The sequence below is a fragment of the Oncorhynchus keta genome, chromosome 30 (genome assembly GCF_023373465.1).
Source record: "Oncorhynchus keta strain PuntledgeMale-10-30-2019 chromosome 30, Oket_V2, whole genome shotgun sequence".
NCBI lineage: Eukaryota > Metazoa > Chordata > Actinopteri > Salmoniformes > Salmonidae > Oncorhynchus > Oncorhynchus keta.
In genome coordinates, this window is record NC_068450.1 from 53,474,581 (window position 1) to 53,490,293 (window position 15,713).

At 42.6% G+C, this 15,713-nt stretch overlaps 1 protein-coding gene across 1 annotated transcript in view; it reads left to right on the forward strand.

The window, feature by feature from the left end:
- Positions 1–13,090, forward strand: part of LOC118363718 (double-stranded RNA-specific editase 1-like) — a 32,096-nt gene extending 19,006 nt beyond the window's left edge. The window contains exons 3-11 of the mRNA XM_035744866.2: positions 903–977; positions 2,963–3,936; positions 5,024–5,138; positions 5,444–5,612; positions 5,784–5,938; positions 6,020–6,188; positions 7,112–7,293; positions 8,591–8,769; positions 8,971–13,090. Coding sequence (XP_035600759.2) covers positions 903–977; positions 2,963–3,936; positions 5,024–5,138; positions 5,444–5,612; positions 5,784–5,938; positions 6,020–6,188; positions 7,112–7,293; positions 8,591–8,769; positions 8,971–9,147 — 2,195 coding nt within the window. The 3' untranslated portion in view covers positions 9,148–13,090. The remainder of the gene's footprint in view (positions 1–902; positions 978–2,962; positions 3,937–5,023; positions 5,139–5,443; positions 5,613–5,783; positions 5,939–6,019; positions 6,189–7,111; positions 7,294–8,590; positions 8,770–8,970) is intronic.
- Positions 13,091–15,713: the final 2,623 nt, after the last annotated feature.

The following is a 15,713-nucleotide window of genomic DNA, read 5'->3' on the forward strand; positions in this document are numbered from 1 at the left end:
CCATGAGAAACAAGATTTTCTCGTCTGATGAAACCAAGATTGAATTCTTTGGCCTGAATGCCAACCATCACATCTGGAAGAAACCTGGCACCATCCCTACAGTGAAGCATGGTGGTGGCAGCGTCATGTTGTGGGGATGTTTTTAAGCGGCAGGGACTGGGAGACTAGTCAGGATCGAGGAAAATATAAACGGAGCAAAGTGCAGAGAGATCCTTGATGAAAACCTGCTCCAGAGCGCTCAGGACCTTAGACTGTGGCGAAGGTTTACCTTCCAACAGGATAACAACCCTAAGCACACAGCCAAGACAACACAGGAGTGGCTTCAGGACAAGTCTCTGAATGTCCTTGAGTGGCCCAGCCAGTGCCCGGACTTGAACTCGATTGATCTCTGGTTAGATCTGAAAATAGCTGTGCAGTGACTCTCCCCATCCAACCTGACAGAGCTTGAGTACATCTGAAGTGAAGAATGGGAGAAACTCCCCAAATTGCAGGTGTGCCAAGCTTGTAACGTCATACCCAAGAAGACTCAAGGCTCTAATCGCTGCCAAAGCTGCTTCAACAAAGTACTGAGTAAAGGGTCTGAATACTTATGTTAATGTGATATTTCAGTTTTTATTTTTAATGAGAGGAAGAAAAAAAATCAATCAATTTTAGAATAAGTCTAGGACGTAACAAAATGTGGAACAAAAAGTAAATTAGTCAGAATACTCTCCGAATGCGCTGTATAGCAGGATATCTCTTGATTCCTTTCTTGTGTGTGTGTGTGTGTGTGTGTGTGTGTGTGTGTGTGTGTGTGTGTGTGTGTGTGTGTGTGTGTGTGTGTGTGTGTGTGTGTGTGTGTGTGTGTGTGTGTGTGTGTGTGTGTGTGTGTGTGTGTGTGTGTGTGTGTGTGTGTCTTACAGGTCGAGCTGGTGTGAAGCAGCCCCGTAACCAGCCAAGGTTCTTCACCATGGAGGGAGATGAAGAAGAGAGCATGAGTGAGTTTCTCCCCCCCATTTCACTACACTGGTCCCTCTACTTGCTGTCATGTTGTTTTGCTTGTGAAGTGCTTACACATACTAATAGTAGAATATCCCTAGTTGTGCAAAATTATTTACTTGGTTATATGTTTTCAAGTTGGATACTGTTACCAGTTACACCATATTATTGGAAGGAATCCAGGGAGGAGAATTGTAGGCCTATAGATGTATTAAATCTCCTCTTCCTGATTGGTTTGTGTGGGATTGACCTTGAGAACGTGTCATCAGACTGGGTTTCCTGGCTCAGGAGGGTAGGATCAGAGTTCAAATCTCCCATTCAGTGGGAGATGAGGGGATATCTCCTGCGTTATTTCAGACCATTTTACGAGAAGGATTCTAAGCTTGACCCCCTGCTCCTCTTCTCAAAGCTTCTAAAACCCCACGGAGTACCTCCTTTAGGTTCCGAGAGCAGTTATAGTTCACCCTTAAACTCTCTGCAACAAGCCTGGGAGGGTTATTGAGGAAAGGTTGCTCTTTCTATAGTCAAAGTACAGGGTTTGGCAACAAAAAATGTTTTCCCCCCCAAGCCCAATGAGGCTTTCTCATGTTGAAAGGTACTGAGAGAGTGATGGGCTTTATGTATCTATGCCCACAGTATGGAGCAGATGTTGAATTAAGTACTTTGGCCCAGGAACATTATGCGGATCCCATTACACACTTGACAGTTATGATGTTAGGACATGTTATGCGTTCGGACAACCCTAATCCTCCCGCTTCCCTGTTACACCAAGCCCAACCCAGACGGGGGCTCACTTGGATTACTGTGTTGGTCAGGGACGTCCTCGCTGCAGGGAGGGTTGTTGGCAGGCCCGACGGGCATACGTTGCCAAGGTTACTCAAGGGCTTTCTGGTGGATGTGTTTGTGTGTATGTGTGTCTGGGTCAGAACTGAGCATGGTTGGCGACGGACAGTGTTGTCGTGGCGTGATCAATCACAATGCTCTGTTGTTTAATAATCTCTTTCCCAATCACTACTGCCCTCCTGTTGCGCAGGGCGTTAGCCGCATTGTGTTTTTTACAGTTTATATTTTCTCTTGCATGCTTGTTATTTACTTTACCACAACCACCAGCCCAGTCATACAAAAACAATCTGATATGTATATACTCTGTAAACTTTGTTTTAGAAAATGATGATATGCAACTTGATCCAGAGCGAAGTCAAATGAAAATAAAATTATTATTTGAATACATTTTTGACTGCAGTGGTGCATGAAAATCCCAGAAAACACTTGTTTGTTTGTCTCCATTTTGGGGAGGTGGCGATATCCTTATGTTGTCCCTCTTCTTTCCAAGCCCCTTGTCGCTACCTTCTTCTCTCCTCCTGCATTTTGTACAAGGATGTATTTAATCCCTGAGCGCCGAAAGGAGTAACCTATCGAGCTTTTGCTGGAGGATGTTATAAATGAAAATTTACACCCAGTTCCATCAGCTTTATAATCAGGACGTGGCGATATGTGTTCCCTCAACCACAGCTACACCTAATTTATTGATACCATGATTAATACAAGCCTTGTCATGCAGCCCTTCACAGGACATTTCTAGATGTTTTCAAGCCCATTCTTCAATAACACAGATTAATAGATTAACACTGAAATGTTTAGACATTTTGGTGGGGCTACTTTTGTATTTACACTGCCCATGTCTTTGGCAGTGCTTATTCTGAAAGATACAGAAAAAAACTATGAAGATTTTCCTCAGAAATCTGTCCTTTCCTCAAGTTTTTTTCAGGCCCCCCTTGGATTGTATTGAAGGTTAATGTTGATACTAATATTACTGTGTATTTAATATACACTGTTTTCTGTAATGACTGCTTTGAAAATCTAACATACAAAGGAACACACATCACTTGTCCAGTTACAAAGAGAGATAAAGGAATCTATAAATTTTACATTTACAAGATCCTGCAACGAAGGCGTTGTAAGTTACTCTTTCTGGGCACCGCAGGTTCCAGCAGCACCGACGTTAAGGAAAACCGCAACCTGGACAACGTGGTCTCCTCCTCCAAGGAGGGGTTGGGGGGTGAGGGGGCAGCTCACCTCCCTAATGGGGGCAGTGCAGGTTGTGGAGGGGGCAGGAAGCGTCCCTTAGAAGAGGGTAATAACGGGCATCACAATAACAAGTACAGGCCCAAGAAGCGTAAGAAAATGCCCGGGCCCATTCTGCCCAAAAATGCCCTGATGCAGCTGAATGAGATCAAGCCTGGACTGCAGTACAAGCTGCTGTCTCAGACCGGTCCGGTCCACGCACCCGTGTTCGTCATGACTGTCGAGGTCAATGGGCAGCTGTTCGAGGGCTCCGGCCCCACCAAGAAGAAGGCTAAACTCAACTCGGCTGAGAAGGCTCTGCGGTCGTTCGTTCAGTTCCCCAACGCCTCCGAGGCGCACATGGCAATGGGTCGGACGCTAACGGTCAACACAGACTTTACCTCCGACCAGGCTGACTTCCCGGACATGTTGTTTAATGGGTTTGAGACCCCGGCCCCTCCGGAGGAGTCCTTCTACCTGGGTTCTAATGGTACCAATGGCTCCTTCAGCTCCCTGGGACTAGTAGAATACCCCCTGCTAGGGAACTCAGGTGCTACCGGCCTGAGTCAGTCCTCGTTAGGCCTACCACTCACCGCCTCCGTCCCGGCCTTCGTCTCCCCCGCTATTGCCAAGAACCCTGTCATGATCCTCAACGAACTACGACCCGGGCTAAAGTACGACTTTGTGTCAGAGAGTGGAGAGAGCCACGCCAAGAACTTTGCCATGTCCGTGGTGGTGGACACACAGACGTTCCAAGGCTCAGGGCGCAATAAGAAGCTGGCCAAGGCCCGGGCGGCGCAGGCTGCTCTCTCTGCCCTCTTTAACATGCAACTAGACCAGACACCGTCCAGACAGCCCATACCCAGAGAGGGCCTGCAACTGCACCTGCCACAGGTAAGAACTACTACTCCCAACACCACGTTCACTCGGAGACTGTTGGATGACATGCTTGTTTCATATGGTTGTTTGAAAAGGTTTACTTTGACTCTATGGCACAGAATAGCACATAGTAAACTCATAACGCAGGACAAACTCCCTCTCCCCATCCAACATCTTGTGTAGCAGTAGAACAATTGTAGTAGTATGCAGAGACTCTTCTTAACTCTATCTGGGTGGTTTAACCCCATGAAATAAGAGGGCAATGGTCACATATGTCAGTTTGGTTCATCCTGCATTGCAGGCAGTATTCAGTGTTCACTTCCTATGAACTATTCTCAGTTTAATTGACCTAATGGTTTAACCAGCTCATTATAAGCCTCTGACAGGGCTTAATTGAAAAGGGAGACGAGGCTTTGAGAGACAGTGGTGCATTACAGCCTTGAGCGTTCCACGTTGCATTGTGTACACTCAAATCTATTTACACGTCACTTAATCCCGTAGCCCTAATCCCTCCTGCCTGAGATAGCGACTGACGAGGCAAGGTAAATTAAACTGCAATCTTAATTAACATCAGCTCCCGAATGCTATTCAAACATACCTATTGATCAGACAAGCTGCCTGCTCCGTTGGCCTGTTTAAGAACAGATCAGTCAATGAAGCGGACGGATGATTTGCGTTGCAGCGTTTAAGCTCCCGGGTGTCTTGTCTGTCACTCATCCCCATCTAAACCCTTTTATCTACAGTAGGTATGTCTGATCCCTGAAGAAGTAGACACCCCGAGTCTATTATACTGCACTAGCCTGTCTCCTGTTCTGCTACCTGAGCTTCAGTTTGAGAAAGCAGTGTCTCTTAGGAGTACCCTGGGTTGTCATTGCCTCTGTGATTTCTAATGTACACATTCGTGTGGAGGTTTGGGGTTAGATTTTCAATTGATCATAGATGTCTCATCAGAGCTATATGATAAGCCAGAAGGTGATCGTCGTCACGTTTAAACTTTTCTGTTCTGTCGAGGTTTAGTCTCTGGTTTTAAGGCCTGGGTTTTTCTTCGGATGTTATGATGCAGAACCTCGGTATCTCATGCTCTGCTTGGTGGTTATTTCAGGTTCTAGCTGATGCTGTGTCCGGTCTGGTAGTTGACAAGTTCAGTGAGCTGACGGATAACTTCACATCCCCTCACGCACGACGGAAAGTCCTAGCAGGCATTGTCATGACAACAGGTACTGTTAGATTATTATTTTTTTTAATTTTTTTTTACTTCAACCTGATTGTTAATCTCTGACTCTCTGTCAAATCGAGAGAGCCCCGCTGGTGCTGCATGGATCACAATGGGGGGTTTCATTAGAGACTAATCACAAAAGATGTTTGTGTAATTTACATTGTGGATAAGGTATCAATTCACATTTCCTAGGTGATTTTATCACTGCATCATGAAACAAGAAGATCAAATTATACACTGTATTCAGTTGTCGTTGATATACCATTTTAAACCATTTTTGTCTCACAATCCACACATCTCACCCAGGCACCGATGTCAAGGAGGCACAAGTGATCTGTGTTTCCACCGGGACCAAGTGTATAAACGGCGAGTACATGAGCGACCGCGGCCTGGCTTTGAACGACTGCCATGCTGAGATCATTGCTCGTCGTTCCCTCCTTAGGTACCTGTACGCACAGCTGGAACACTTCCTCAGGTAAGTCACTGTAACCACGGAGACTGGGTTAGTAGAAACTGACTGGTCAACAAGACTCCAAAAATGTTTGTTTTTTTACCGGAAGAAACAAATGCCAATGTAGAGAAACGGTTACCCTTTTCTTACCACGCGTCCATCTGTCCCGTCCGTCTGTCTGTCCGTCTGCCATAGTAACAACAGAGAGGAGCAGCAAAAGTCGATATTCACGAGGTGCGAGAACAAGCAGGGCTTCCGTCTGAAGGACAACGTGCAGTTCCACCTGTACATCAGCACGTCGCCCTGCGGAGACGCACGCATCTTCTCACCCCACGAGGCTGCCTTCGAAGGTGAGACTTCTCCCTAGGTGGCTCTTCTTCTTCCTCATTTTAAACATGCTTCTTCTTATTCCCTTTCCATTTCATCCACAGATCAGGGAGACAGGCACCCTAACAGGAAGGCTCGTGGTCAGCTGAGGACCAAGATAGAGTCTGGGGAGGGGACCATCCCTGTGAAAGTCAGTAACACCATCCAGACCTGGGACGGAGTACTGCAGGGAGAGAGGCTGCTCACCATGTCCTGCAGTGACAAGATTGCCAGGTCTGTGTCTCTCTTTGACACCCCTCCTTTTTTACTTTGTCTACAGTTCGACAACCAGTCAAACTGTAACCATACAGAAGGTGTCTAGTCATTTTCATGGAATGAAGATTTACATGTGATATTCATAAAAACACCAACAATGTAAATCTACCATTTATGCCATTATTGTGAACTTTGTCCGACTTTTCACAAGTCAGAGACAGCCGCAAAGGCTTTTGCTTGAGCAAATCACATGGAGAGAAAAAGGCCCAGAGAACAAGCCTTGAAGGAACAATCTAACAACCTTTACTGAGATCTAAAGTGTGTAATCAACAATATTGTTCATGATTACACACCTGCAGTTTGACGAGCTGTTACAGTTCCTAGGGCACTCCCAGCAGGGATGCCATTTCCGTGGAGATTAATCAAAGGGCTAATCACGGCTCTAGCATAATCACACCTGTAGCACTGCTCTGTTGGCAGAATTATACACAAGTGATTGGGACTTGAGCGAGGGTAGCTAGCCTGAGGAATGCACTAATCAGAATCATTTGAATAGCATCTGACTCCAGGCAATAAACACCCTTCATCACTAAAAGTGGAGCTTAATGTTCGAAAAATAGAAAATGTCCAACTGAGAGGCTATTACATATTATTTTCTTCAACCCAGGATGCATTATCAGGTGGTGAAAAACCTGGTACAAGTAGACACTTTCAAATTCAACCTCTACGTTCAGATTGATCAGAATGTTCAGGGTAAAAATCCGAAATGTCAAGAGTTTTTAAACTTAGCCTTGGGTCTTAGTCATATCTTGCGCTCGGGAACGTCTGTGCTTTGTGGTGGTGAGACTCAAAAGGTCATGTGACTCAAAAGGTCATGTGACAACAACAAAAAAGCAGTGCCTCCCTATGAACACCACTTCTCGCTGCCGCCCTTCTCTCAGGTGGAACGTAGTAGGGATCCAGGGCTCTCTGATGTGTTACTTCACAGAGCCCGTCTACTTCTCCAGCATTATCCTGGGCAGCCTGTACCACGCAGACCACCTCTCCAGAGCCATGTACCAGAGGATCGCTGACATTGAGGACCTGCCTCAGACGTTCAACCTCAACCGGCCACTTCTGAGCGGTAAGGGGTCTGGCTGTCGTCCTACTCATCCTACATCCTCCTCCTACGTAGTTTATGTCAGACAACAGCCCCATGTACTGTCCTGAACAACATACAGTGCCAGTCAAAAGCTTGGACACACCTACTCGTTCAAGGGTTTGTCTTCATTTGTTCTATTTTCTACATTGTAGAATAATAGTGAAGACATCAAACCTATGAAATAACACACATGACATCATATAGCCCTTACGCTGCCTGGAGGTGTGTTGGGTCATTGTCCTGTTGGAAAACAAATGATAGTCCCACTAAGCGCAAACCAGACGGGATGGCGTATCGCTGCAGAATGCTGTGGCAGTCATGCTGGTTAAGTGTGCCTTGCATTCTAAATAAATCACTAACAGTGTCACCAGCAAAGCACCATCACACCTCCACCGTGGTACACGGTGGGAACTACTGTACACATGCATCCGTTCACCTACTCTGTGTCTCACAAAGAAGTGGTGGTCCATTGCTCGTGTTTCTTGTCCCAAGCAAGTCTCTTCTTCTTTTTGGTGTCCTTTAGTAGTGGTTTCTTTGCAGCAATTAGTCTATGAAGGGCTGATTCATGCAGTCTCCTCTGAACAGTTGATGTTGAGATGTGTCTGTTACTTAAAGTCTGTGAAGCATTTATTTGCGCTGCCATTTCTGAGGCTGGTAACTCTAATGAACTTATCCTCTGCAGCAGAGGTAACTCTGGGTCGTCCTTTCCTGTGGCGGACCTCATGAGAGCCAGTTTCATCATAGTGCTTGAGGGTTTTTCCGACTGCACTGAAATTTTCCACATTGACTGACTTTCATGTCTGAAAGTAATGATGGACTGTCGTTTCTCTTTGTTTATTTGAGCTGTTCTTGCCATAATATTGACTTGGTCTTTTACCAAATATGGCTATCTTCTGTATACCACCCCTACCTTGTTACAACACAACTGATTGGTTCAAACACATTATTAAGAAGGAAAGAAACCCCACAAAGTAACTTTTACCAAGGCACACATGTTAATTGAAATGCATTACTGGTGACTACCTCAAGAAGCTGGTTGAGAGAATGCCAAAAGTGTGCAAAGCTGTCATCAAGGCACATGGTGGCTACTTTGAAGAATCTCAAATATAAAATTACCTCATGATTGCATGTGTTATTTCATAGTTTTGATGTCTTCACTATTATTCTACAATGTAAAAAATTAAGAATAACCCTTGAATGAGTAGGTGTGTCCAAACTTTTGACAAGTACTGTATATCTCACAAAGGAATCGTTTTATGTCACTTTCTCTTCTCTGCAGGAATAAGCAACGCAGAAGCACGGCAACCGGGTAAAGCGCCTAACTTCAGTGTGAACTGGGCTGTGGGAGACCAGGGGTTGGAGGTGATCAACGCCATGACGGGCAAGGACGACTTGGGACGGCCCTCGAGGCTCTGCAAGCACGCCCTCTACAGCCGCTGGGTGCGCCTATACTGCAAGGTAGGCTACTTCACCCGCACAACACCATATATACTCTCATGTAGCTGTTGCTGTGCATGGCTGGGTATAGTTGAGATTTATTATGTTCCAATCACTCAATTTAAATGGTTTTAACATTCTGTTTGTTCACTTGATTGTTGAATCATTTCTTACTCTGTTTTATTCCTGTCCAATTAAAACCTCTCTCTTCCTGCCTTTTAGCTTTCACAGACTCTGAGAATCAAAGGTGCCAAACCCAGCTTGTACCATGACGCCAAACAGGCAGCGTTGGAGTACCATGCTGCCAAGCAGACTCTGACCAAGGAATTCCACAAGGCAGGACTGGGAGCCTGGGTGAAGAAGCCTATCGAACAGGACCAGTTCTCACTCCAGTCCTGAGTGGATTTTTTTTTCATAGAAATAGAATGACTATGTCGTTCTGAAATGTGTATGGTTGTTGTCACGGGAGGAAGAGGGAGGCTCAGATGACGATACGACTCCTACCAGCTGTTTCGACTTTATTTGTTCTGTGTGTGGACGACAGTCGCCCAACCCTTGTTCCCTCTCCTGATCACTCCACTTTTCACCGTTAAAGACATTGAATTTGGTTGAATTTAGTCTTGTTGTTTTTCTCAATGACTTACTGTAAAAAGCCACGGTTTTCATTATTGTTCGTGTCAACAGAATGATTGTTATCGATGTTTTGTTAGTTTAATGTCGTTCATTCCACTTACACCAGTAACCTAACATGTGACATACGACAGCTGTACAACTGGAAACCTGGGATTTTTTTAACGGATTTTGTTGATTACATTTTATAAATCAATACATGCAAAAAATCAACTGAAATCAGTTGGCTATCTACAGACAAACCTTGTCTACACTCACTGTATAATTATGCCAAATATATAGAAAGCGTTCAAGCTCACCTCCCAGTAGTGGTCATAACAATGACTATTTTGCTGTCTTTTCCCTAAGTATTAGTGCTGTAGCCCGTTCCTCTTGTCTTGAAGGCTGATGTCCTCTCTTGCACTTTTCATGTGCAGTCTTTTCTTTGTTTCCGCTGTGAGATGTAAAGCATTGCACTGTCTGAGGACGATATGCTCGTTTGTTTTTGAATAGTGATAGATACGTGCGTTTTTTGATTCCACAAATCTGATTGAGAATGCTCTCTGATAATGACATGTTTTTATCTAAGTCTATCTGAAGTAGGCCTAAATAACTTCTGAGAAATGTTTGATTCCTTTTTCCCTTTACAGTGAATGACGTAAATTATACTAAAGTGCATATGGCCTTTGAAACGTACATTTCTATGGATATTCTTGCAGTGCGGTTATTTGCTATGCAATTGCAGAATGGCTCACACTCTTGTGGTTGCCAGACAGATGCAGTGGACTTTATGTACTGCTTTTTTATTTGAACACACAGACAACATTTTGCTATTATCATGTAGCATTTGTTGGGAGCTTGATAAAAATAAAAAAAACGACTGAAATTATTTTTGCTCATATTTAGCCATGAGTGTTGAGGTAACTTGAGCTAATTTTCTTTGTCTGTAATCATAAGCCTTACCTCACCAAAGACGATTTTTTATTTGCTTTTTGTTTCTTTAATCTGTAATGTTTGTTTGAACAAAGTTTCTGGTCTCTTCATTTTGATTCCTGTGTTTTATACTGCTCAATGTCATCTCTTTGGACTATTTATTTTTAAGGAATTGAAATGGATCCCTGTGTTTTAATGTAGCAATTTAAAAGTATGAAACTGTAGATCATTTTGACCTGTTCTGTGTCGTTTTTAACAATTAACATGTTACCAAAAAAAGAAATATACCCAAAATGTATTACTAACAGGCTCGGAATTGTTCATGTACAGTACTTTATCTAAGTATACTCATTGGAATCAGACAACTCTCGTGAAAAATACCATTTTGTCATTTTTTTCCCCTTTTGTGTTGTCACACTTCTCATCCGCACTTGGCATGTTTTCTTATTTGTTTATTTTGAATAGATTTGTAAGAATCCACAAGTATCAAGGCAATTGCAGATTTTGAAAGGGGACCAAGCACAACTTGTGATGTAAAAAAAAAAAAAAAAAACTTGAACTGCATCAGAAGTGAATGGCTGGTTAACCATTGTGAATAACTTTTGATCACTCCCTCCCAACCTTTGGGTGTTATGAGGGGGTCTGCTCTACCTATGTTTGCTTTCACTGACCAAGTTGTGAGCGTTGACTGTGAACTTTGACCGGGTTTTTTGCCGTCCTGTAATGGTTCATGCACCGTTTGATTGATGTGCCCAGTCCACTGTAGTCTCTAGAATAAGGGCCCTAATGCATGAGCTCTCACTATAAAGCATGAGGAAAAATCAAATAAAACAAACCAGATAAACAAAAATCATACATGTAGAAAATGAGAAAATACCTATAAATGAGAAATATAATAAATGGTAATATAGGTAGATGTTGTATATAGTTGTCTTTCTTTATTTCATACACTATTTTCTGCCAAGTTCACTGCATTAAGTAATTTCTTATTTAATACAAAAAAGAAATTAGATTTACAATACAATACTTTTAAAAAATGTGACAAATGTATGAAAAGTAAAAAGTGGCACTATGATGATTTTATTAAAAAATTGTGTAATAGCGATGGTGTTAACACGACGCTAGGCAGCTGCTCTGTTTGCATTAAAGTACCTGTCCAGTGAAAATCAACATTTAAAAGCTTATATTCTGTTTGCTCATACCCAAATAATGTTGTTGACTCGTCCTTGTAGTTGTGGACAAATAATAAATTTGAGAAAACCCACTCAGTTAAACCCCATCTCAAAAATGCTTGAAATTTGCTTGGAGAATGACATCATCAATCATTGGCCGGGACAGGCCTGTCTGTGATTGGTCCAGCAGCTTTTTCCTTTTTACCCCCAAATTCTATGGGAGGGCGCACAAGCGGCTAGTGTTTGCAAACAGGACAAACGCCTATACAACAACTATCTCGCCAGTCACTTCTATTTCAAATGCTGTGGTTTGTAAGAGTTGGCCTGCTGGCTGTTTAGAATCGGTAAGGTAGCATGCTAACGTTAGCTATCGAGACTAATTTAGCTAGCTGTCTAGCCGACAAGAAAGCTAACCAAAGTAGATCCTCCACACAACAACCATCTCGCCGTTCCCTTCTATTTTAAATCCAGTGGTTTGTAAGTTAAAAATTGGATGTCAAGAGGAAACCTAGGTAGCTGTGATTGACTGATATATGTAGCAGCAGCAGTTAGTTAGTTAATTTACAGAAGCGCCTAGAAACCACAAACAAAAATACAGTAATTAGTGAAAGCAATGGACGGAAACGACTCACGCTTGTAAAATAATCATTCTGCATTTATTGCTGTTATCGTAAAGTGAGGCTGTGCGCAGCCCTGCACCATGTGGATTTGGTAGCTACCTTTTATATCCAAGTGTATGCTTTTTGTTGTTGTTGCCAAAACCTGTTTCCACTCAGGCCGAGCAGGGGCACATAGAAAATCTGCTTTTTAACATCCTTATTTATAATCTATTTAATGTATATTTTAATGAAAGGTGGACTCAGCGATATGACATATATGCAGAAAGCAAACTGCATCGTGGGTCAATTTCTGCAACAACTGAGAGCGTTGAAGCGCGAGGCTCAATTTCTCCGCTGTTTTGGTCCTGTGGCTACCACGCTTTACACAGTGTGAAGCGAACCCGTGCAAAGGCGCAGATACTGTGTGAGAGCGAAGTGTTTGCATCTCGCTCATCTCAAATCTCAATAGCTGTAGTGCTGTTTGTGGCAACGTCATTTCATTGAGTCTACCTTTAATTGTAGGTAAATATTTCATAGAAATCTGGAACGCTGGACAGAGACTAAATGTTATCTGGACAATCCCTAACACTATCTCCACATGAGGTGGTGCTGGGGTGCTACTTTGTGTCATATCAGCCTCTTGCACCTGTGCTACATGAGAGCCAGATAATCTCCGCGTGGATTACCTGTCCTTTCTGCCTCAACAGGGAGCAAAACAAACAGAAAATAGAGTGAGAGAGACCTCAAGAATCAGTTTCCTTGCCAATTCAGAAGAAAATGTGTGTTAGATGGAAATGTGGCACATATGTGTTTTTTTTTTGCCCATTACAGTTGTAAATTAATGAATGCATGAAAATTGACAAATGAAAGAATGATGCTGGGAAGTGGCTCTGTGTCAAGGGGAAGTGGGATTAGTGGAGAGAGCTCTTCATGCTTTCCCCACTTTCATGTTGTATCTGCAAATTATGTTTCAGGAAGTTAAGTCTCTAAAAGGTGAAAAATAAAACATTTCTCCCTCCATGACCTTGACAGATGTGACAGCTGGGAGATTTGTTGTAGCCCTCTCCTGTCTATTTCAGTTCATGGTATTGTAGAGACAATTCTCCAAAGTCCAAAACGATACATCAAGTTATATTATTGTAAAAGACAAGGCTCTTAAGTTAACAACTGTAAATATAACAGTATTATTTGGTTGTAGAATACGGTCAAAATGGAAGCTACTTTCTTGGCTTTCCAATAATATTGTGTCTATTCAATTGCACGACATTGATAATACAACAAGGACATACATTTACGTACATATAGCTTCAAGTTATATTTGTTATACCTTGTGCAGACTTTTGTAACATCCTCCCCCCTTTATTTCCCACCTCCTGACTTGGATACAGTAGTGGTCCATCCTTTTGAACATCTTTTTCATTTATCACAGCTCATTTGCCCTGACGATGATGATGATCAACCTCCATTACCCACCTAATGGAGCGGTGGACCCAACGTACATCCAGCACTAGTACTTAACAGATGGTAAGGAAACAGACAGAACTCTACATCAGCAGTGTTTATCCTCCCTTCCTAGCCCCAGCCCCATGCCCTGCACAATAAAAACTAAACTCGAGTTCCTAACAACATTCCGTTCCTATAGCAGCATTCCTAAGAGCAGAAGGACATCCTCATCAGCAGTATACCACCCGCACTAATAACCATGCTGCTGTGTTGGCCTAATGTTAGTTTTGGGAGCATCTCATATTCTCAACTGCAAATAGTGGTGATACAATGCTGACTTCTACACAGTACTTTGGTCATTGGTCAGCAAAAGAGAAAGCTACAACAGAATGAACCAGTGTGCCATGCAAATAGCCTTAGAATAGATATCAGATGGCACATTACACGTTGCTTAGTTGTTTGTTTCATAGAATAAGTCTCCTGAGACTTGAAGAACCGCAGCCAATGCCAGGCTTTCTGCTGAGGCTGCAGAAAGAAACACATTTATACCATCAGGCCACGTGAAACAGATGCCACTAAACTGTTTCATTTAAAATACAAGGACAGCATTAAAAGCTCTTTAGATTAATTAACTGACACAAACTGAAGATAGGCGACTTGCAGTAGAAACAATAAAATACAATAAAAAACCTGCATCATTGAAAAAAAGATTATACAATCCCCAAGTACGTAATTTATTTTTTTACAAAGAAGGATGCCAAATTCTACGTTGCAGAGCTGACCTTGGCATGAGGTGATGTGAATGTCAGCTCTTGGCATTTGCAATCAGGAGGTAATTGTTTGGAGACATTACGTGGCATTTAACAACATTTCAGATAACAACATGAGGTTGATTAACTAGTTCTTTGCAAAATATCTTACACTTTTAGAAGTGTAAAAGTAAATATTTAATGAGACAACATTGTTTTTCTCTAAATTTGAAGACATTTATTTATATGGCCCAATGTCTTCTTATATGGTTGTTGGTAATGGTGGTTATCCAATATCCAGTATCCACTTCGCTCACAGGTATCATTCTATAGGGACCACCCATCTACCATGAATCATTGATCTAAGGCTGCGTTTACACAGGCAGCCCAATTCGGATCTAATTCAGATTTGTTTTCACTCATTTGTCTTTTGATCCATCAGATCAGCTCGGTTCTATTCCAACAATATCAGAATTGGGCTGCCTGTGTAAACACAACCTTATGTCAACAGGATTGGGCTACCTGTATGAACTCCAGTCTACCTTCCACAGGGAGGCAGGTGATGCCTAGAATGAATAAGGTCTACAGAAATTCTCTAGCTGGATTTGAAAGCCTCACAGCATTCACACATACTCTAGGGATAACATTTGGGATTTCTTAGATTGTTCGGCTATATCCAATAGTCTCAAGTGGTTGTTTACTGTATCTGGCCACTGTTTTTTTCAACACCACATTGGCCAATAAGGGAGACATCAGGTAATGTACAATATTCATATTTTTTTTTGCCTGGCCAAAAGTCTGAAAAGAAGCAGACAGAATAATTAAAAAACAGACCGTCTATTTATTCACGAGTATACTGTGTGGGTGATAGTGTGGCGGCTAAGATTTGCATTTTGACCTTCTTGAGACAATTACAGGTTTGCCCTTTCTCCAGTGTGGCTGTCCAGTGACGGGAGAAAGACATCAAATGCCACCAGCTTGCACCTGCTCATGTGTAAGAGGTTGACAGATATCATTTTAGTCTCTTTCTTACTAACATTATTATCTTAGGGCAGAGTGATTTTCAAATGTCCATACTGTGTTTAGGTATATGAAATGATGGGTAAAATTCATATCTAGAAGTCATTGGAGGCTGCTGGGGGGCTCATAATAATGGCTGGAAAGGAGTGAATGGAATGGAATCAAACCATGTGTTTGAACGAAAATATAAATGCAACATGTAAGGTGTTGGTCCCATGTTTCATGAGCTGAAATAAAATATCCCAGAAATGTTCCATACGCATACAAAGCTTATTTCTCTCAAATTGTGTGCACAAATTTGGTTTGTATCAGTAAGTGAGCACTTCTCCTTTGCCAAGATAATCCATTCAACTGACAGGTGTGGCATATCAAGAAGCGGATTAAACAGCATTACCATTACACAGGTGCACCTTGTGCTGGGGACAATAAAATGCCACTTT